This window comes from Notechis scutatus, chromosome 1, assembly GCF_049901735.1.
Source record: "Notechis scutatus isolate UNSWTSFEM ecotype Mainland chromosome 1, rNotScu1.2, whole genome shotgun sequence".
NCBI lineage: Eukaryota > Metazoa > Chordata > Lepidosauria > Squamata > Elapidae > Notechis > Notechis scutatus.
Window position 1 is genome coordinate 49,260,761 of NC_142009.1, and position 24,064 is coordinate 49,284,824.

Consider the following 24,064-nt stretch of genomic DNA (forward strand, 5'->3'; position numbering starts at 1 on the left):
ACCACTGGTCTAGAATGCAATGGTATGATAGATCCATGTTGTTATTCTGTGAGCTGTGCTATACACTAGTCAGCTTCCAGGTGCAATTCACTGGTTATCACCTGTAAAGCCATTCATGACATAGGGCAAGTCATTTGTGGAACTCCCTGTTTATAATTGAACAATTCCCGGTGGCATCTGTAATGCCTCCACGTTTTATTTTCCCCATAATAGCCATTTGTGAGGTAGTGTAAGACTGACTCCCGCCCCAGCCACCACCCCACTGGGGAGGCAGGCGCTGGCACAAGCAGCCCCAGCGGCAGCTAGTAACCCCATTCAGGCACCCCCTAGCAGCAGTCAGGTTGCCACCTGGATACATCTTAGTGCAAGACTGACTGCCATCTCCCCTAGCAGTCTAGTTCGATGGGGGAACCTGACAATTTGGCTTACTCCCTGATCCATGTCTGGAACTACATGAAGTGCTATGGAGCAATGTACCCGAACAAGCCTGCCTTGGTCAATGCCATTGCATCAAACCTGGATTGGGATGCAGCGGGATGGCTGGTGTCTGTCCACAACAAGGGGGCTCTGCAAGAGTTTGGATGCTTTCATGTAGATGTTGTGAGACAGATTTGAAGACCCCACAGCAGCCTAGGGTGCAGAAAATTGTATCCGCTCCCTGCGGCAGAGCAAGTTGGCTGGTGGCATCCAAGATTTTGTAGCCTGGAAGTTCACCAGAAAGATTGGTCTGAGCATATGCTGGTCTACCAATTCTGGGAGGGGCTGAAGAAGCATCTGTATCACAACTACCCTGGGGTGATGCTCCACAATTTTTAAGCATGTACCAGTTAGTGATGAATGTGGAATTTGGCCTGATGCACATTGTGCATGAGAACTGATCCCACCGAATGCCCAAGAGACGCCCAGTGCCATATGGAGGTAGAGGGGGTGCAGCCCCTACCATGGGGGAGAAGCCCCGCAGGAGCCCCAGGAATGTGTTTCCTATGTGCCATGCCAGCATCTGCACTATGAGCCCCGGTCCAACCAAACCTGAATAAACCACCTTGAAGCCGAAGGAGAAAACATGGATGGCTCAACAGGTTGCAAAGTCTCTCCCCAATTCAGCAAAAGGGAGGGAACTCTGATCCATGGAAAATCTGGCTTGGTCTTCTATGAAAGCTTCAGCAAATGGGAAGGTGACCTGATGGTAAGTGGCACTATCATCCTTATGATGGCCTGGGTGGAGATTTTGGTGCCCTCTGGCCTTGTTGGACTTGGAGTGCACTCGGTGCCTAATTAGCCTTCAGACAGTGAAGTAACTAGGATAGAGGCTGAATAAGTTAAGGTGGCCCGTGGGGTTCTCCCAATTAGCTGGCTCATGGGAGGGGCACCAGCAACTTGCCTAAAGGAGCCAGTGAGCCCCAGGGCTGGGATTCAGTAGAGGCTATTTTATTGTGGCTCCTGGAATGACCAAGACCATGGTCCTAGGACTAGCCTGGTTGAAGAAACGGAATCCATCAGTAGATTGGAACAGCAACAAGTGACGAATGAGGAAGAAAGTGGCTAGCCAGCAGGAGCCAATGAAAAGCCTTGAACGCCAGGCACAAGCTGGCAGTTAGGAAAGTGAAAGTGGAGTCAGTGAGGAGTTAGGGCCACTCGTTCCCTTTGAGTTCTGTGACCTAGCAAAGGCGTTCAGCGAAAAGGAATCAGACATGCTCCCTCCCACAACGTCCCTATTGAAATCTTGCCGGGGCTCTGCCCCCTTAAGGACACCCAGAGCGGATGGCACATTGTGGTCAGCTGGTTCTCATAACAAAATGAACAGAAGTGATTGCTGGATGTAATGTGGGTGGCCTTTGGGGAAAGGGAGAATGAACTATGCATGCATTTGTGCAGAAAGCCCAGAGCTGGTTTCACTTCTTCTGTGCCAATGTGGATTTATTCAATAAAGTTTATATTCTTGGAAAAATAATGTTTGAGGAGTTAATTTTTCTGGATTTGCCAACTGGACAGTTGACAGGTAGGTTAGGTGGAGAGATCTCTACAACATCCATCATGCTTTGAGTTTCCTGTATGAAATAGTGCCATTTACAGGACTCAGCTTCTCTGTTAAATAGCATATCCCATGAGATTCAGATAGTCCTAATCCTATTGGCCTTCCTTAAGATATTGAAAATGTAGTTTTCTCTCCAGGGCCCTGAACTAGGGTGTAGGATGAGCCTGTTTACAATGGGAATATGATTGTGTTAGCCTCATGTTCTATGCTCTTTGTTTTTATTTGTTTGTTGGGGTTTTTTTCTCTCTCTTAATCATAGCCCAGAATCCCAATGTGCAAGTGGTGGGTAAATAAATTGATTAAATGCATTTTTCTTCACTGCTATAAATATTAGGCAGTTTCTTAGTTATGTTATGGCTTACCTTTGGAAGGTAGGCTTAGAAATAAATGCACTAGCTACATCATACTTTACAACCTATCTCCCAAGGAATGACTTAGGGAACTTTAGAAAAATTGAATTATTCTGGTTAAGTTGCATTCTGCATCCAGATAAGCATGGATGACATTAAATCTTGAGAAGTTAGTTTTAATAATTTGTAAAGCATAAAATCTAATCTCAATTGTGCTGACTTAGACATCAATATATCTGTATTCAGTGGGACTCAGTGGATAAATGTGAAGACTGTGGTAATTAGGTTTCCCTTTGTGTGCTTTTCTTTAGGAACAATTGTATCAACTGTTGAGGTAGAGCCACAGTTTTTGAAACATCAATAAATAATTACCAACTGTGTCAAATGGGAAACTGTTTATAGGAGATGTACAAATCAGTACTGAAATTAAGTTTGTTATAATATTAGCCTGTTGAGAAATGACTTCTTTTCCCATTTCTCTTCTTAGGATTTTCAGCAGAGTGTAACAGTGGTACTACTTCAAGATGAACATACCTTAATCTCAGCAGGGGCTGTTGATGGGTAATAGTCAATACTTCTATTTCCAACAATTTTTTAAAATTCTTTTGAGAAGCATTTCTCATTTTGGACTGTTTGCTCATGTGAACATTCCTGTAATGAAACTTCATTGAAACTGCATAAAATGCCTCTTACCTGGGGAACAAGGACTTTCTGGGGAGAAAAAAAAACCAGCATATTTTCTTATTTAGTTATGTCATTATAAGCCAAGCCATTTGTCAAATGAGTATCCATCCTACAGCTGAATCATAGTAGAACATGGTGAAACACACCCTCCCACATTGTATAGGCTTGAAAGGTATGATGTAGCTGCTGTCTCTCTTAACAATTAAATAAATTAAGAAAATAATGTCGCAATCTTTGGGTACTGTCAATTCTTGAACGGTGATATCCTGATAGTAGTAACAAATAATCTTTAATATATTTGTATTGTACATTTAAATCCCTTCAAGGCTGAGTTGCTGTATATCAGCAGATGTCATTGTACTAACATAGGCCATTAGGCAGGGTCGCATTGCCCCATAAAATGTGATATGTGCCTTGAGGTTGTTCTTCCTCGATTCACAGCTGCTTTTAAATAGCAAGTGAAGGCCATTATTGTGGCACCTTTGCCCAGCTTTAACTGATGCATGAGTTGTAGCCCTCCTTCAATCAGGTTACACTGACTTTGATAATTGATACTTTGATGATTACCTGCCAGGAGTACTGTAATGCAGAGGTCTCCAACCTTGGCAACTTTAAGACTTGTGGACTTCAACTCCCAGAATTCTCCAGCCAGCAGAGCTGGCTGGAGAATTCTGGGAGTTGAAGTCCACAAGTCTTAAAGTTGCCAAGGTTGGAGACCTCTGCTATAATGCACTCAGTTGGGGGGGTGAGGAGTTTTGTAAATGACCTGGAAGCTACAATTTGTCTACAATGTGTAAGCATTCTTTATACACAATTGTTACATCAACTGTTGAGATAGAGCCACAGTTATTGATAGAAACCGATCAGTTTCTTGCAAGGTAACTCCTGTTGCTGCACTGACCATCACTAAACCTCTGGGCTCAGTGCAGACTGCTGGTAATCTCCTATAAAAGCAATGTGTAATGTAGCACAGGGCTGCATCAGACATTGCTTAATCAGAATTGAGTTGCGCATTTGGGAAGAACATCTTGGGAAGTAACTGTTGAAGTTAGGACATGAAAAAGTCAACAGGCCTCTATGGGCAACCCACACACTTGACCTGTTTCCCATGGTTCACTGAGTCCTCTCTCTCGTGGCATTTAGAAAATTACTGAACATAGTTCAATATTTTATTATTGAAAATTGTTTATTTCACTGAGTTGTTGAACCTAGCAAAGTGTTAGTGATATTTGTCTTTGGAGAGAGGTGACTTTTTTAAATATCTTGTAACCCATCCATAATCTTTTGATTTGGGCTAACTATAACTTAAATAAATTAGATAAGTAGACATTCATAGTATGCTTCCTATTTCTCAATGTATATTGTTCCCCTGCTAGCTGAACAAATATGTAGATTAAAGCTATATTCTATCCGTCAATTAGTGTTTTATTCTTGGTCTGAGTATGCTTATCTTCCTTCACATGTTTTGGGACTATGATTCACTGAATTCATATCATATATATTTAGAGAACATCAAACTGTATGTATGGAATTCTGAAGAATTCTGTTTTCTTAATTTTAGTGTGATCAAAATATGGGATCTGCGCAAGAACTACAATGTATACCGGCAGGAACCAGTGCCCTCCAGAGTTTTCAGCTATCCTGGGAACAGTACCCGTAAACTTGGTATGGCATAACTGAATATTTAAGAAGAAAGACAATCAGGGTCATTTCAAAACAAAGCAGATCTTTCTTTGCTTTTGCTGTTTTGTATTCATACATTAGAATTATACTTTGCGCTGAGGTTAGTTACCAAGATCTGTCTTAGCCTGATTTCAGAACTAGCTTTAACAAACTAATGGAATTAGTGACCCTGTTTGGTTACCTGCTTTGAGAGAATGGGCAGGATGAGCTAATTATCTAGGTGTCAATAGTGTTCAGTGTTGTCACATTACCCTCTGTGTAAACTGGAGTGTTTCCAGGATCGTGGAAAATGATTTTTAAAAAGGTAGTGTTTTTGGAGAGGATACTGTGTTGGTTACTTATGCTATAAGAGGCTGTAAAATTTATTTTCTCACGCTTGTGAGTTTCAATGTTCCATGATGTCTCTCAGGCAGGTCATTGGGAGTTAAACAACACACTGACAGTATCCAGCTCTTTTACATCTGATTTAATGATAGCAGTTGACATGCTAGATTAGTGATAGCATTACTAAGGAACTAAATGAATACAAGTGGACTGAATTTCAAACAAAAAAAAAAAAGCAGAATTTCTGTTGGTGAGTGACCTAATGTTGTCACAGTCAAAATCACTCTGTAAAATATTGCAAATATGACTTGCTATGATGTTAATCAGGACTGAATAATAAGAGCCTGCCTATATGTGTATGTCTTCTCAGTGCTCTGCTCCTTCCTCTGACGTGATGTAGACAGTAGGAGGTGAGGACAGGATTTTGCCGTTTCCCCTTAGGGAATGTTTTTTGGACAGTTTTTTTTCCTGGTGCCGAGCAAAATTTTCCAGTTCCCTGGGCTTTTAATTTTTAAGCAATGATTTAAAACACTTTTAGATACTTCTGATTTCTACCTATTTTTTATATTTTCTGTCTGATTTACATGGAGCCAGTTTGGTATGGTGGTTTAAGTAGAAACTGGGAGAGTGAGAGTTCTACTCTACCTTAGAAACAAAGCCAGTTGGATGACTAAGCTAGTCACTCTCAGCCCTAGGAAGGAGGCAATGGCAAACTACTACTTAAAAATCTTTGCCAAGAAAGTTGCAGGGATTTGCTCAGGCAGTCTCTGAAAAACAGTCTCAATTGAATGCAGGAATGGGATCCGATCGGTATAACTACCGATTCTGTTGCTGTGCATCGCGCATGCATGTGCGAGTCGCGCGAGTGCAATTTACAACCTGCTGTGCTGCCCAGACAGCTGAGCAGCGCTGCGTGCAGGTGCACAGCGGTTGGAAAAGCCCTTTTATCCTGCTTTTTCAATCACAGCTGTGCCGCAAAACATCAGCAGACACAGAACCGGTTCTGTCTGCTGCTCTTCAGAGCTACCGGTTCTGTAGAGCCGGACAGAACTGGTAGAATCCCACCCTTGAATGAATGTAAGAAAAATAAAATCTGATTTCCAAAGAAATGTTTTTACACTGCAATATGGCATGTGCTAAAATATTTTTTAAAATATTTTTTTCCTTTTATCAAAACCCACAGACTGACTGAAAAGCATAAGAAGTCAGTTTCCCTATAAAAAGACTCACATATACCAAAAATGAAAAAAAGCATGCTATTCCACCTTCGCAAAAAGGCAAGCCTTCTCTTTGTATTGAAATAACATAAAACGTAGATGAATTTCTCCTCCATACACTGTTTGTGCCTTAGTGTTTTATTTGAAAGCACTTGCTGGAATTTTTGTGTTTAATTACCCTTTAATCTTCCAATAAATACTAATAATCAGATTCCTATTCCTGGGATTAGCTGTTTCTTATCCAGCCTTTAAGAAGGGAAGTCTGACAACAGAATCTTCTGTATTCTAGGATATTCCAATCTTATTTTGGATTCCACTGGTACCAACCTATTTGCTAACTGCACTGATGATAATATATACATGTTCTGTATGCCAAGTCTGAAGAATACTCCAGGTAAGTACTAATGTTTTGGGATACAGGTTATCTGTACAGTACTTAAAAGGTTTAGAAAGCTATGGCTGATGCACTTACTGTATCTCTGGCAATAGTACCATACGCATTTCCAGGAAAAGTAAGTCCCATATATTTGATATATCTTTTGCCAAGCTGAATGTCCATAGAATTGCAGTGTGTAGTAGATTATACTTTATATACAAATCTATCAGGACAGCTTCTATGAATTGCAGTATGAAAGTTTATAACCCCTACAAATGTCTTCATACTCTGTTTTCCTTTAGACAAACAAGCTCAGTTGTCTGAGGACTACTTGTTTATCTTTTCTCTGTGTTATAGTCATTAGCGGCCTTTTATATTAATCTCGAGTGGAACTATTACATCATATGTCAGTGAATTCCTTTGTTAATTGGGTTTATCTCAAGCAAGCCTTGTTGATTTATCATCTTCAGAGTCTGCAAAATTACCGTATTTGCCGACGTATAAGACGACTTTTTTGCCCTGAAAAAGATGCCTCCAATTGGGGGGGTCGTCTTATATGCCGGGTCGTCTTATACGCCGGCAAATAGTAATTGGGAAGCACTGCGGCTGCCCGTGGCTGAGGCACTTTTGCACCGTGGAAGCGAATCCCGTGAAGCCGAAGGAGCAGCCAGCCTTCTCCCAGCTCCCAAGGAAGCGAGGCTCGCACCGCCCGGGCTCCGCTGAGGTATCCGGCTGGGGCTGTCAGGAGTTGTTACCGCTGGCGCGGCTCGCGCGGCTCCAGTCCCGCGTTGCCTCGGGAAGGAAAGGCAAAACCAGGAGCCGCTGCTGCCATTGCAAAGCGCCGCCGCGGCTCTTCCTTTTGCCTTTCCCTTCCCGAGGCAACACGGGACTGGAGCCGCGCCAGCGGTAACAACTCCTGACAGCCCCAGCCGGATACCTCAGCGGAGCCCGGGCGGTGCGAGCCTGCGTTCCTTGGGAGCTGGAGAAGGCTGGCTGCTCCTTTCAGCTTCACGGGATTCGCTTCCACGGTAGACAAAAAAAAAAAGTGCAAAAGTGGAAGGCGTGCGGAAGAGGGGGCGAGTATATAACAAACTATATTTTGAGTGGAAATGTTGGGGGGTCGTCTTATACGCCGGCATATACGGTACCTCTCAGACCACAAGAAAACAGCAAGTACTGAAAGATTGACCTAAATATGTTTGGAATAGTGGGTATTATTAAGTTTTAATTGTTCTTTTCTTCCTCTTTGGAAGGAAGTAAAATGAACTGTCCATGGAAATCTGGCTACATTCCAACAATCTACCTGTATGCTATATTCTGTAATTCTGCAAGAGTCAGAAGGTTCAGTTGATTTTGGTAAATTGGGTTTTCTGAAGGATAGATGTGGCAACTCCACAATTAGAATATTTTGAAAATGTAGGAAAATGCTTTTTTCTTTTTTTTGCTATGGAAGTATTACTGATAAGGACTTGGATTTTGAGAAAAGGGGAAAGGTCAGATAAGGAAGGTATTTACATCCATTTTTATTTGAGTGTTTCTAATGGAAGGCTACCAAGCAGAAAGAAAAAAATCCAGACTACATTGGAAAACTGGTTCAATTTTTGCTAGCATCTATAAAGATTTCTAGTGCTTGAATAGTAATTTAGCCTAAATTGATTGATCTAGTATAAATTGGTGGATCTTAGTTTTTCTCTCTAACTATTTCTCTATTTTTGTTCAAACAATATTGTAAAATGCTGTATGCATCTTGGGAATTGCACTAGCATCTTGTTTTATCAGAACATTGCACATATATCTACTTGCTTACTCATAGCTCCAAAAATATGCAGTTTTATAAAGCTGCCTTAATAGCAGCATGGAGTTAATTATGAATTTCTGGAGGTGAATTGATATATTTGTAATTGTAATTTTTCCTCAATCTGATGCTTTCCGTATATATTTCAAATGCAGTCCCCAGAATTTTCAGCCTCGATACACCTAGCAGGTACCAGAATAAAGAAAGCTGCTCTAAATGGTCAAATTCATTTCTTGATTCTGTCACTCTACTCCTACTAGAAGAAGATGATTGTTTTGGATTTCAAGGCCCAGATACAAGAGAGATTAAAAATTAACTTGGATCTACCTATCCTAACTGTCATGATCTCTTTCAAGTCAAGAGCATTCAAACACAGAAGAGCCTGCACTGGACAAATGTCAGCCAGAGGAATTGGAGAGCAATTAACTACCTGTGGTCAACCTTGTCAATCATTTGGGAGAATCAGTATGAATCAGATGACAGAGGTGCCAATTCCAAGCAGTGCTATCCCTGATAACATGTTACAAACTCCAGAGAACTAAGAATGGCATGTTCTCAGAGGAATTCTGCTTAACTCATTGAGATACAAACTAGCAATAGCCTTAATTGAACCTACATTACAACAACTATCAGCAACTGGTTTTTCCGTAGGGGGCTACTGCTTAAATGTTCTATATTTTCATGACTTTGAATCCCCTATAGAATAGAATAAAATAGAATAGAATAGAATAGAATTCTTTATTGGCCAAGTATGGTTGGACACACAAGGAATTTGTCTTGTACCATCCGAATCTCAATTTTTTTGGTTCCAGAATTGGCTGGCTATCCTGATGCCTAGACCTTTCAACTGCTTCTGGACTTATGATTTACCTATGTTCTGATTTGACTTTGGACTTTTACAGGCAAGACTTTGATTTCCTGTTTAGCACTGCTAAGATGTGTGAGCAATTGCACTCTGCCTACTAAAGCCTGAAAATGCTTGCTTATCCTACTCTGTGTGTGTTCAACCTGAAACAGGACAAAGCAACATGCTAATTGCTCTGACAGATGACAACAAGAAGGCAGATCAAGCATCTCTTATGGTTCCCTTAGAAAAGACGAATGGGCAACTCTTGGTGTTATAAAACAATGGGAAAATATTCTGCTGAATTTGTATGCTGAGAAAATAGTAAAATTAGTGGCCAATCTCCAGAACTAAAGGAGTTTCCATTACTGGTAGCAATTCTGATGCAGGCTTGAAATAACATGGTTTGAAGCCATGTTTAGACAGCACTATGTTGGAGAAAGTTGGATTATAATATTTATATCCATAAGCATCTATCCATCTACATCTAACAAGTTTTCTTTTCAATACTGATCAGAAGGTCTCTAACTACCTGTGCTGAGTATAGGAATCTGACATCCCACTCTCCATTGCAGAATGTCCATTGCACACAACTCCCTTTGCTGGTGACAACTCAGAGTTCTTTGTGGCTTTAGTTTTAAAGTTTAAAAATAGCCAAGTAACCCATATCTCTATGTCACTGCACATCCTTCTTAACAAAATAAGATACCAGTTTCAGGAAATGAAAAAAGCAATAGTTTTATACAATTGAAACGAAACATTTTACACACCTTTGGTGGCACATTTTATTTTGCTGCATTGAGTAAATTTTATGCATCCCATGTTCCTTTTCCTTTGATTGTGAGTATTCCATGTTTGTCCAAATATCTTAGCTGCTGGTACTAGCTCTTTAAGAAAATTGCCTGAGTTGAAAAAGTATCTTAATTATTTCTCATATTACTTAATTGTGGTTATATTTTTAGCCTGTTATCTTATTGTTCCTCTTTTACTTTAAAGCAATGTTTGTCCATTGTGAAGTTATTATAACCATACAAATAGAAACCACAGGCTATTAAATCTAAGCCTGCATAATGCAAGAATTCAAATAACTTTCAGATAGCTCTCTGGCTTCACTGACTTAAATCCAGTGAAGAGGAGCTGTCAGCTCTTTGGGTAATTCAATTCACTTACAAATTGCTCTTACTATTGAAAGATTTTCCTAACATTCAGTTGGAATTTGTCCTGTAGCTTAAAAACATTATTCTGTGCCCTGTGCTCTGGGTTAAAAGAGATCTTTCCCCTCTTCTGTATTTGCACATATTGGTGTGTAAACATCTCAGTTCCTTCAAACTTCTCTTATTATAGGCTTTAGTTTTCTAGTCCCCTGAGCTTATCGTTAGTCCTGAATGTTTTCTAGTTTTTCTCAATTCTTAAATATGGTTCCCAGGATTAGACAGTGTTTCTCAAGTGGAATCTGATAACACAGAATAAAACAGAAGGATTACTCTAGGATATAAAAGGTATACAGATACTCCTCGACTTACAACAGTTCATTTAGTGAATGTTACAATGGAACTGAAAAAAGTGACCATTTTTCACACAGCCATTGCAGCATCTCCATAATCACACGATCAAAATTTGGGTGCATGGCAATTGACCCATGTTTATGATGGTTGCAGTGTCCCAGAGTCATGTAATCATCTTTTGCGAACTGACCAAAAAAAGCCCATGGGGAAGCCAGATTCACCTAACAACCATGTTACTAACTTAACAACTGCAGTGATTCATTTAACAAGTATGGCAAGAAAGGTCATAAAGTGGGCAAAACTCACGTAACAACTGTCTCACTTGGCAACAGAAATTTTGGGCTCTTTGGAGTTACAATTGTGGTTGTAAGTCAAGGATTACCTCTACTTCCATTGATGCAACCTGAATCAAATATGTATTTTTGTGACCATATCACAGTACTGACCCATATTCAGATTCGCAGCTAGCTACTTTTCTATTTTTTCCCTTAAGTAATATTAACACATCAGATGTTCATCAAATTGTACTTTTTTATTTTATTTGTTTCCTAATTGAAATTTTTCATTTTTATATGTAATTTAGTTTTGGAATTTATTTCTACACTATGGTATTAGATCTTCAATATGATTTTGTCTCATTAAAACATTGATAATTGTTCTCTATGTCTCTTCCAAAACATGGAACATGAATAGAAATATTGAAGAGCATAGAACCCAGGTATCTTTCTCAGAACCTTCCCACTTATCATTGTTATCCAAACTCATCAGTACTTTCCAGCCTCTTCTTTTCCCTTCTTCTGAAGTTAGGCACATTTGCTCTCTTCTACTCTGGCACTTCATCAGTTTTCCAGGATAAAATATAATACATGAAGGTGCAGCCAGACAATCAATTACTTCAGTTCACTGGGATGAAATTAATCTACCTCTGGAGATTAATATTTATTCAAAATTGAGAAAATTCAAAATTTTGAAATCTCACCATGTTTCCATCAAGCTCAAAATTCAGTCTTGCCCTTTTCTTTACTCCTTGCAGCTTCCTAATAGAATACATATTTGTTGGAGAAAACTGACCCAAAATAGCTGAGTGTGTTTTTTCTTTCTTGTTATGCTTATTGCCTTCTTCACTTAATGACAGGTATATCAATTCTTTACCTTTATTTTGAAATTTAATAATTAAATTGTTAATTGTTAATTGTAATATTCTTTGTTAAGCTCTTTTTTTTGCTTTTCCTTTCCAGTTCAGGGCTATTGTCTATATACTTTTCCTTTGTGATCTGACTTCTTTCCATCATCTATATACGTCCTATTTATTTTTAATTCTTGACCATTCAAAGGGAGGAGTAATTTGTATTTGAATGTCCTAAAATCTCAATTTATATCCTTTTGGTAATTATGTAATGTATACAAATAAAGGCCTTGGCAATAAAACTTTGATTAATCTGCTTCTGAGATGGTACTAAATGGTTTAGAGCCTTCTCTATGTAAAATACTATGTGATGTAAAGGATTTATCTTCACATTCAGCTCTAAGTTGAATATGGTTGTTTTTCTTTGTTTTTTGTTGAATTGCAGTGTCAGTTTTCAGTGGACATCAAAATTCCAGCTTCTATGTCAAATCCAGCATTAGCCCAGATAACCAGTTCTTAATCAGTGGGTCAAGTGACCAGTGTGCCTATATCTGGAAGGTAAGCAGTGTTGGCTTTGACCACAACATTGCTATGTTATTTTTATGTTCATTTTGCACAGCAAAGATTGATATGTAGGCACAGAGGGAAGATAATAAGATTCACTGAACCATGTTTCCAGCATACTGTGTCTAAAGTACACAGCTGTCAAACCTGAATACAAGTCCAGACATAAAACAGAGCTAAGTTCCTACCTCTACCATCTCTGTATTTCTAGTTGCTGATCTTAATCTGGTTTTAATAGGCCTTTAAAAATCTCTTTTCAGTTGTTTTTCAGCAACTACAAAAAGCTGGAAGTTCTTGCTTTATATTTAACAAGAGTCTATACATTAACCAAAGTTTAATAGTCATAATTGGTTTTATTTTTTAAGCTAATCATTTCCCAAGGTTTATAAACTCCATCGCAATTAGGTTTCTTTCACTTCTCCTATCTCCATGATCCTCAATTTCCAGCAGTTAAGAATTTATTATGATAGTTCAGTTAGAGTTTTTAGTAACATTTGCCAGTATCAGCTGGCAGCTCAGAAACTTAGTTTACATGCCAAGCTTTCTGTGGAGAGATGCATCCAGTGACACATTAGGGTATTTCAGGTTAACCTATCTAATATAAAATAAGCAAAATTAAGTGATTTATATTAAATTAGATTTCTAAAATAATCCAATACGATTTTTAAAAACTCATTTAAATCAGTAGGTATGTTATTTAATTTTAGAACAACCTCCTTTTGTTTTGCATTTGATTCTCTTGACCTAGTATTCAGGAAGCCTAACTGAGTGCTCCTTAAACACTTTCTAAGAACCTTGAGAAATTGCTTTCTCAATATTTTTGATTCCCTAGGTGTCTTGAATATTAAGATCATTATTAACATCAAATATTAACATTTTAATGGCTCTAGGATTGTTTCATCACCACCTAGTTACCAATGTCTGCATATTTCTTCTTATCACAAAGTTTCCTCTTCAAAACATTTTCCCAAAAAGGATGGAATTCTCAAAATATAAACATTCAAGGCAAAATATGAAGCATAAACTGTTTCATGCTAACATCTGCATAATTTTTGAGTTATACAATTTGTTTACTTAAAACATTTATATAGTTGCCTATTTTAAAAACAACTCTGGTAGCTTACAACCAATAAATATATATATTGTAAAACTAACAGCAATAAAACTGAAAACAGGAAAACCTGGTGTCATGGCCACACTTCTCTGATGCATTCACACTCTTGTCCAGTCCTGACTTCACCCTATCACAAAACTTGGGGTGGGGGGAAGCTAGGTTTTAAGTGGAAGGATAGAACGGCAGAGGCTGTCCGATCTTGGGGGAAGAAAGCAGTATTCAAAGTGCGGCCTCGCTACTGCAGTAAAGAGTAATACCATCAGTTCCCGTGATCTTGATGCTGTCCCTGTGTTGATGCTACCTAGGACTGCATTGACCTTTTTGTAGCTGCAGCACACTGCTGAGCCATACTTAAGCAGTGGTCCAGTATGACACCTAGATCCCTCTCATAAGCACTACTATTGAGCCAGGTATAAAATTCATGTGTGATACCTTATGCTGAGAACTTGAAAAAATAATCACAAATTTATGTTGATTGATTGACATCACAAGAGATCTGTGTATGTATTTTAAAGATTTTAAATTGAGAAAATATAACAGTCTTAAAGTTCATCAGCTTTACATGTTAGGATATATGTGTAAAAGACCAAGGGAAATGGCTTTAAAAATCAAGGTCAAAATCTGGAATAATGATACTTGGACCATATTACTAGTGGCTGGAAGTAGAGGTTCAGCTGCATAATTCATCAGCTTATAATGAAAAATAGGAAAAACGTAACACTGGGTAAAAAATTTTCAAAATTTGGACTTTACAGTATTGATCTTAGTTTTACCCATAATCTGGATTTAGCTTTTGCATATTTTGAATATACAATTTATCTTACAGATGTAGCTACAATGTTTATACATTTCTTCAGGATGTGTTTGGTTTCTCTACTTCCTTTTGTCCTTTAACCAACAATACATGATAGAAGCTCTTTGACAATTTGCATCAGTTTTCTCTAACTTGAATTGTCTATATTTATTACACTACAGTTTACAGCTAAGAATGACTGCAGAGATCCAGCCAATTTGGGTATCCATTAGGGATGGTTTCTGTAGTAAAAGCAGGGAGTAATGAGAATTCTCCATTGAGTGAAATCAAAGGTTAGATGTCTAGAAGATCAAGTGTCCTACTTTGAATTGTGTCCCTTGTGCTAATAAGCAAGAATCTTTCCTGATACTTTTTTTCCCCTTGTGTCTATATATAGATATCTGAACCACAACTTCCTCCAATGGTACTTCATGGCCACCTGCAAGAAGTCACTTCTGTCGCCTGGTGTCCATCTGATTTCACTAAGGTTTCTTTCTGGTGTTTTGTCTTTTTTTTTTTTTTTTTGTTATTGTTATATTCCATTTTCTCTTTTTGCAAAAGGAAACATGTGACGTATTTTCTCTTGTTTTTAAAACATGGATAGCTATTTTTAAAGGTTCTTTATTCCAAGCATTTTTTTTCTTCCTATTTCCTTATACACTTCATGCTTTCCCCAGAAATCTTTGGTCCTCAAGTGGCTTATCCTACTCCTTTTTATCATGCAGATTAAACATGTATATAGAAATCAGTTCTTGCTTTATTGTAAAGTGTAATGTAATGAAATGGTTGTCTGATCAGAAGTAAGAACACTGAGTTTGATAGGGCTTCCTAAGTGAATGCAGCATGGCTGATTACTTTTTTTGTAGGCCGAGGCCTGCATCGCCTCTGTATATAAGATACATGGGCAATCCTAAGAAAAAAAATTATTTAGCAATATTTAATTCCATTAATGGGTGATACTGATGACTTTTAGGGAGTGTTCCTTAAAAGAGATATCAGTTTCATCCAGTGTGGGTACTGTAAATTGGATAGTAAAATCCATATACAGCCAGTAATTTGCCCACTCTTTTATATTCCATATTTTAAACAGTGCAATATTTGTCATGCCATTTTGCAGATTTCCACTTGTTCAGATGACAACACTATCAAAATTTGGCGCTTGAGGCAAAACACCAAAGAAAAGACCTGGATAGACAAAACCAGATTGGTGGGTTGGACTGATCAAAAGACATTAGTAGAACAAAACAAAACAGGTAAGGCCTTGTGAATTATTGATCACTTTTCTCTAATGTGGATTTAGATCTTAGAAAACTTATTTACAAAATAAATTACAAAATATAATTTATTCCTAATTTTCTCTAAATTCAGCCTATATGAATCATACAATAATCTGTATATATCATAAAGAACATCACTTTTATGGTGCAATGTATACTAATAATGAGAAGAGCTTAAAAACTGCATAGGCCCTACTATAATTCTCATTCACAACAAATTTGTTGTATATATTTGTCAAAATTAAAAATATATAAAACCAAAAAATGGCAGTAGAAATCAAAAGAATATATAAAATTGGGTTTTATTGTAAAATATTCCAGCAAATAAACCTATGTTTTAATCAATATAAAGATTTCTGAAGTACCATGTTTCTCACATAATAAGGCCGGGCCTTATTTTTTTTTGAGCCCCGAAAAAACGGCTAGGCCGTCTTTTCGGGGGGTGACTTAATTCCCCCCCTTGCATCCTCGCCAACAGCCGCTCCTAACGGGCGATCATGGCCAACCACAGAGAGCTCCCTACTCCCACCTTTGCTGCAGACACCTTTGGCACCCGCCGCTGTTGCTTTCCCTTCTGCCCATTACGCCGCCACGTTTGGAGCTGCCGCTTCTGTGTTTGGAGTGCCGTCGCCATTTGGAGCTCCAAGCGGAAGTGGCAGCTCCAAACATGACGGCGATGATCTTTTATTTTGGTCCGCGCGAAGTTCAAAGCGAGCAAGAGATGCCTCCATCCGAGATGGCAACCTCACTAGTGGATCACAACGTGGCTGGAAGCCCGAATCGGCGGGATACGATGGCGATCTTTTTGGAGCGAGAGGAAAGGTAGAGAAGAGTTGCGGGCGTAATTTGCAGGAGGAAGTGGGTGTACCCCACGGCAGGGAGCCCAAGGAAGAAGGGCTGGTAGGCAACGGAGAGCGTCCCGTAGCTCCGGAAGCAGCCTAGAGACGCGCCCGGGAAGAGGCGCAGATGCTGCCTTGTAGTCCCCAAGCCAACTGCGTGCGCCGCCTTTAGTTATGTGCGCTCCGCGCTTTGGGCATCTCTGTGTGATCGCGACCCTGTCCTTTCCACCTGGCGCCCTTGCTGCTTTCTGGCTCTTTAGCAAGGCATCGCGGTCTCCCTCTCATGCTCGCTCTGAACTTCGCGCGGACCAAAATAAAAAGATCGCCCACCGTCATGTTTGGAGCTTCCGCATTTGGAGCTTCCGCCGCCGTTTGGAGCTCCAAACAGCGGCAGTGCTCCAAACACGAAGCCGGTTGCTAAAGAGCCAGAAAGCAGCAAGGGCGCCAGGTGGAAAGGACAGGGTCGCGATCACACGGAGATGCCCAAAGCGCGGAGCGCACATAACTAAAGGCGGCGCACGCAGTTGGCTTGGGGACTACAAGGCAGCATCTGCGCCTCTTCCCGGGCGCGTCTCTAGGCTGCTTCCGGAGCTACGGGACGCTCTCCGTTGCCTACCAGCCCTTCTTCCTTGGGCTCCCTGCCGTGGGGTACACCCACTTCCTCCTGCAAATTACGCCTCGCAACTCTTCTCTCCCTTTCCTCTCGCTCCAAAAAGATCGCCATCGTATCCCGCCGATTCGGGCTTCCAGCCACGTTGTGATCCACTAGTGAGGTTGCCATCTTGGATGGAGGCATCGCAGTCTCCCTCTCTTGCTCGCTTTGAACTTCGCGCGGACCAAAATAAAAAGATCGCCTGCCATCATGTTTGGAGCTGCCACTTCCGCGTTTGGAGCTCCAAATGGCGACGGCACTCCAAACACGGAAGCGGCAGCTCCAAACGTGGCGGCGTAATGGGCAGAAGGAAAGCAACAGCGGCGGGTGCCAAAGGTGTCTGCAGCAAAGGTGGGAGTAGGGAGCTCTCTGTGGTTGGCCATGATCGCCCATTAGGAGCGGCTGGTGGCGAGAATTCCGGCCCACCGGGCGCTCCTAACGGCAAGTCTCCCGCCCTTCCCCTTATTTTGCATATTTTAAAATAGGCCTAAATTTGGGGGGAGGGGCTTAATTTGATTTTATGCCCAAAAAACATGCTGGGCCTTCCTATTGGTGGAGGCCATATTGTTGGAGAAACACGGTAGTTTCGCTAGAAATTGGTTAGTTTAATAATCAATGCAATATTTCAAATTCTAAATCTATCTGATGCTGAACATGTTATAGATTGTTTCCAGCATCCCAAATATAAAAATTAACACATGGTTCTATCTAAACAAATGCATTAATTTCTTCAAACAATATCTGTCATGCAACAAATGAGATGATATTTCTCTAGTATTTTTTTTACTAAATAATCAGACTACTTTTTATTTAAAAAAATGCACCACCACCTCCAAAGATTTTGGGGATATCAACACTCTTCTCTGTGTTGAAGGAAGGTACTATTTCTCCAAGAATGAAGTATTCTGTTATATTTAAATGATAAAGGAGAAATATAGTGATAAAATGAGATGACCTGTAGAAAATTCAGTCCCTCTTTAAGTGTGTGGAATTCATAAGTGTTTGAAGAACTCCCAGAGTTTCATGTATTTTATATCATAGAATGCCAGATACCTATGATATAATAATAGCAAAAGCTGTATTCTGTACGTGGTTAGTGTTAATGAATTCTTAACTAATCATGTGATATTTGGTGAGAAAGATTTATTTATGTATTGCATATCAAAAGCAATCTAAGTATTTAATTGTCAAATATGGTTTCCTTATTCAGACCACACTCCTATAATAATAAAATTGTTTTTAATCTACAGTAATTCTTTGGAGTTTGTCCAAATGTTGGATTATAGTTATATGGCATTGCATTGATGGTCTTAAACTAGACTTCTTTACCATTTCCCTCACCCTCAGTCCCACAAAGGACAGAAATAGAAAAGCTATTCCTGTTATGTATATTTTTGCTACTTTATATATTGCCATTGGTGCATGAATAGCATTTAACAGTTGTGGCAAGGATATTTCTTTTGACCTTATGTGCATTGCATGAGAAGAATGTCATTCTTAACTTACTTGCAAAGAGGGGTAAACTTCCAGGGTAAAGAATGTATTGTTAGACATGAGTCTTTAAACTTAGTGTTACAAGAGTGTCTTCACTTCTATCTATTGACTGCAACTCACCGCACAATCATATGTGATAAATCCTTTTTATCTCTCTTTTACAAGGAAGTTCCCAAAAAATGAATTATGGTGATGTATGAGTGAGCTTTGCAAATGGCATATTTCTAGTTGTAGGAATGGCAGTAAATTGTTCTGTAAATATAAAATTCCTATGCAGGAAACTTGCAGAACAATAGGAGGGTATGTGCCAGTTCTCTTGCATGCTGTGAGTATCTCACATGCACATATACATCATTGTTCTCTTAGGAAACTTTAAAAGAATCACTTCCTATTCCCATAGACAAAGAAGAGTGCTATTTAATCCTCTGGCTTGAAAACTGTGATATGCATTCTGCATCTTTATAAAGTTGGCAGTAGTATTATATAAAATGTCTCAATCCTTATTCTCCTTCATTTTCTCCTGAAACAGCTTAGAAATGGGAAAGGGAGTCCATGAACTCAGCAAACATAAGCAGGCTTCCTTTTGAAACCTTGGTTTGTTGAATACAAAGCATATGCTAAATACACAAAATAGTTATTTGCACTGATTCATATTGTCTTAACCTCAGTTCTATTTCAGGGCTATCTAGATAAAAGCATGCAAGCGGTTTGTACTTCCTCTCTCCTCCCATTCACTGACACAGCCAGTGCTACTGTGGCTACCTAGGAATTATATATGCTCAGATTTTGCTGGCAGGCTTTCTGAAATTTTAATATTTGGAAAAGGGATACAGATATGTTTACCATTTATTTTTATATTTGAGAGTGTAAAGGCAAATTCTCCAAGCAATTCCTTGAACAAGGCCTTTGTTCTTTTGTGGAAGTGCCTGATTTCTTCAGATTTATCATTTTGTCTTTTACCACAAAACCCTTGCCAAGATGCATTGAATTTTCCTAGAAGTAAAGTATTTCTAAATAACTTTATACACATTTTCCTAAGTAGCAATTCTCAGGTTGTCTACTAAGAAAACACAGGAAAAAAAACCCTTCAAATCCGAGTCATTCAGATACTAAATATTTAAATAAGTTTAGTGTGCAACATTGCTATATTTTCCCTCATGTTATTTTATCTTCACTAAAGCTGCTTTATTTTCCTTTTAGAAGTTCTTAGCAGCAGGCATGGTACTCCACCTAAAGTTCTTCCAACAGGCAGCCCTCTTATTTCTTCACCACAGCCAGCTGCTTGTGCTCCAACTTACACGGGAGATCTTCCGCTTCCTACCAACACACCAACATCATCTTCTGCCAAGACACCAACCATCTCAATTTGCACCTTCACTCCTGCAAAGCAGAAAGTCACTTCAAGCACCTTATCAAAACTAGCACTTTCCTCAACTACGTCCATTCAACAGTGGGCTACAAAGACTCCAAATTCATCTCCACCTATAAAGGAAACAAAGATAGTTTCTCCACAAATAGCTGCAGCAGATATTCCTGACACTGCCTTTGCTTCCACCTCACCACATCTGAGGTCAGAAACACGTGCCAAGAGAAGGTTAGAATCCAGTAGGGAAGAAAATATGATGTGTCTCAAAATCTGTAACTGTATGACTGAACATCATCCAGAGTCTAAGAAATCCAGACAAGAACAGTTCACTTTGGCAGCAAGTTCAAAGCCTTGTAGAGGAAACTACCTTACTCTTAATGGAGAAGTACAGAATAGTCAAAGCTTGAAAGAGCCCTTTTCTCCTAGTAGTCCTTGTTCTTCTGCCACTTGTCTAAATTATCCACATCTTATGGAGACACCTTGTGAGAAGATGGTTGACAAGGAGAATGGTTCTACTGACAAAAGAACCTGGCTGTCTGATTTGGGAAATAAACTACGAACTAACAAAACGAATAACTCCAGTAGGTCATCCTCACCATTACGGAATCCAAGCACAAAACGAATGGAAGCTAGGACAGGAGCTACATCACCAGGGCCTGTAAGTAAATTACACATGGTTGCTAAAACACCTATTTTAATTTGGTCAAAATTCTTCTTACAAGTATTATATATTGTAGTAAAAACACCATCCATGCTAACAAGTAGAAAAATAATCTCTGCTATAAAAAGTAGGAAGAGATAGGGAGAGAGGACTAGTTACCAAATTAAGTCAGTATTATATAGCCAAAGAGCATCACTCTGGTGCATAAGAAGCAAAGATGGGGAAGTAGCCCATGCTTGGGAGCACATAAATAGTTTGAAGAATCTTTAATGCTGACTTATGAAGTAGGGATATTCAATTGTCAGAAATTAAGTTTCTCAGTTTCCAAGACAGAATTAAAGTATAAACAGAACTTCTGCCTCCTACATAGCTCAATTAGCTCTGCAGGTCAGTTTTTTTATACAGCACATGTTTGTGCATGTAGAAATATGGAGTTTCTAATCTTTATCTACAGAGTTTGGATGAATTTTATACTTGCTGTCTTTTGTTCTACGTTCTAAAACTAATGGCAAGGCTGTATAGCATAAATCTTTAATGGTATAGAGATGATGTTTTTTATTTTTCAAGGTGTAAGGCTAGTAAAGATTTCATAAATGTACTATTGTTGGGTTTTTAAATCCTGCCCCCACTCCAAGCAGAAAAGTATGCTATGTGATTGAATGTTTTGCTAGATGATTATTTCTTTTGTCCAAGAGGATTGGTTTCTGTCTGTCTCTTTTTGATAATGGATAGATCTGATAGTGATACTGTTTACCACTTTCACATCTTGTTACTAGATGTGTACAAACAAACAACACATAAACTGTGTTGCTTTAATTCCTGCACTAAATAGGAAGTTGGCTTCTATAGTGAAATCTGTTGCATAAGCCAGGCAGGTCCATTAGGTCACTGCCATCACCACCTGGAGCACCAGGTCTGCCCAGCCCGAAGGAGGCAAAGCAGCCAGCTAGAAAGGCTGAGTCAAAATGGTAAAAGCATGCCCATTCTCACCAGGCAAAAGGCGGCCACTGCGAGTGGGGAAAGCTCGATCCGCATTGGCTCTGTGGCCGCCCAAGCCCAGCCGGGATCGCATGCCTCCCTCCATCTCTGCTGAGCCTGGGTAACCAGGGCTCCGATTGGGATCTGGCTTTCCCCCTCACGGTGGCCATTTTTTGCCTGCTGGACCTGGGTGTGCTTTACCACTTCTACTCAGCCTTTCTAGCTGGCTACTTTGCCTCCTTCGTGCTGGGCAGGCCTGGTGCTATGAGCTGCGCCTTCCAGGAATGCTGGCCAAGCAGGGAATTTGGCTGAAATCCTCAGCTTGCAATGGAGATGCAGTGGGGGGAAGGGGGGGAGCCTGCAAGACAGAAGGTTGCCTTCAGTCCAGGGAAGGGACCACAGCCTGGGGGGCTCCGTCTGAAGGAACTGCGTCTGTCAGGCAGCACCCCAAAAGCACTCTGGAGCTGCTGCTTGCAGGGCAGGGCGGGGCTCAGCTTTCCTTGCTGAGCAGTCCCGCTGAAGGAGGTGCATCACTGGGGGTCTCTACTCCTGGCAGCTCCTGGGTGGCGACTCTGCCACTACTCGGCAGACCCACCCAGCCCAAAAGAGGCAAAGCGACTAGCTAGAAAGACGCGTTCCACTTACAAACCCTGTGCACCGAGGCTACCAGCAGCTCAGGCCCAGGCCCAGGAGGCAAAAAAAGGCCACCGAGAGTGGGGAAAGCAAGATTCCCATCAGAGCCCTGGTTACCCAGGCCAAGCAGAGATGTGGGGGGAAGGCATGTGATCCCGGCTGGGCTTGGGTGGCCATAGCGCCGATGTGGATCGTGCTTTCCCCGCTCGCAGTGGCCGCCTTTTGCCTGCTGAGAATGGGCATGCTTTTACCACTTCTACTCGGCCTTTCTAGTTGGCTGCTTTGCCTCCTTCTGGCTGGGTGGGTCTGCGAGCTGATCTGGCCCTCAATAAAATTGAGTTTGACACCCCTGGTGTAAGCCTTCTTAGATTGATTTAGAGTACCCTATTAGACACGACTGCTGATTAACTTCTGGCTACATAAGAAATCATGTATGATAATTAGTTAGCTGCTAATGTAGAGAAATTGATTAGAATGACTTTGGAAAGGACAAAACTGTAAAGATGAAACCTTTTATGCTGATAATTATATTTGACTAGATTTTTTGTTTGTTTTAATCTTACAGATTATAACTACAATAACAATGAGGAAGATTTGTTCGTACTTCGAGCGAAAGTCGCAAAAAAACTAAAGAACTATGCTTTGAGTGTACCTTAATGATGAAACATGCTTTTTATTAACCCAGATGGATGTAGTTTTATTCACAAAAAAGATTCCCATGCATTTTAATTAAAACTAATGTTTCCTGTGTTTATTTTTTTTCTATTTACTGTCTTGCATTTAATTCGTTAGGACACTAATTAAATGGAGAAACAGGTTCAATGAATGAAACAGCCAATCCCTTTGATTTAAGATTATTTTTTTATGGTAAATTGCAGAAAATATTTTTTCAAAATGTTTTTTGAGTATACTTTTACCTATTTGAATGTACTTTCAATTGTTAAATTAACACATAATGCAAAACAAATCATCCATTCAAGAATGCTTTACTTGATCTGCCTGATACTAAAGGAAATGCCTTTATTTTATGCTTCACAGTTTCCCATTGGTGTATTGGTGTAAAATATTTTCTTATAAAGTACACTTTTCTTAACATTGCAGCTCTTTTTCTTCTTTTGCAATCGAGCAGATAATAAACAGGAGGGACAAAAACATACTGCTCACTCCTGCAGGAAATCTGACACTTGAAGTGGTGAAAGCTAAATTTTTGGCTCCATGATTGTTTTGTATTGAGCATTTTCCTTTTCATAGCATACTGAAGTTGCTAAAATTGACATATGTTGCCATGTAGATCACAGTAGGAATATATAAGTTATTAAAACTGTCTAGAAAAAAGTGTAATTTCATATCAAGTGATAATGTAGCATTTCTCTTCAGTATTTCCTTGACATATGAAGTAATCAGCTGTATTATAGCTAAATAAATGTATAATCCTGGTGAAAAAAGGGGAACTTTTTTTTTCTTTGTAAGCCTCCTAGAATCTCTTACAAAGGTGAGATGGGTGGCAAACAAGTCAAATAAATAAATAAATCAACAACTCCCAAGGTCACTCAGTCATTGGCTCACTATAGAAAGTAATTGTATCTTTTAACTCATTTGTTTTAAATATCTTCCTATATGGACTGACTAGTGACTGCTAATTCAGATCATGTCCATATTAATCATCTGCATGGATGTGCTGAGATTCTGTATTCATTCGTTCTTTGCTCTTGCATAATTGCCACAATTATTTCTGATTAGCATATTTTGATGTT

General features: G+C 39.6%; 1 protein-coding gene across 1 annotated transcript in view; it reads left to right on the forward strand.

Moving 5' to 3' along the window:
• The window catches only part of DTL (denticleless E3 ubiquitin protein ligase adapter), a 31,985-nt gene extending 8,160 nt beyond the window's left edge, over positions 1 to 23,825 (forward strand). Inside the window, exons 8-15 of the mRNA XM_087963561.1 lie at positions 2,873 to 2,946; positions 4,631 to 4,734; positions 6,583 to 6,687; positions 12,385 to 12,497; positions 14,808 to 14,897; positions 15,528 to 15,663; positions 19,873 to 20,696; positions 22,876 to 23,825. Coding sequence (XP_087819687.1) covers positions 2,873 to 2,946; positions 4,631 to 4,734; positions 6,583 to 6,687; positions 12,385 to 12,497; positions 14,808 to 14,897; positions 15,528 to 15,663; positions 19,873 to 20,696; positions 22,876 to 22,941 — 1,512 coding nt within the window. The 3' untranslated portion in view covers positions 22,942 to 23,825. The remainder of the gene's footprint in view (positions 1 to 2,872; positions 2,947 to 4,630; positions 4,735 to 6,582; positions 6,688 to 12,384; positions 12,498 to 14,807; positions 14,898 to 15,527; positions 15,664 to 19,872; positions 20,697 to 22,875) is intronic.
• The last annotated feature ends 239 nt before the right edge of the window (positions 23,826 to 24,064 follow it).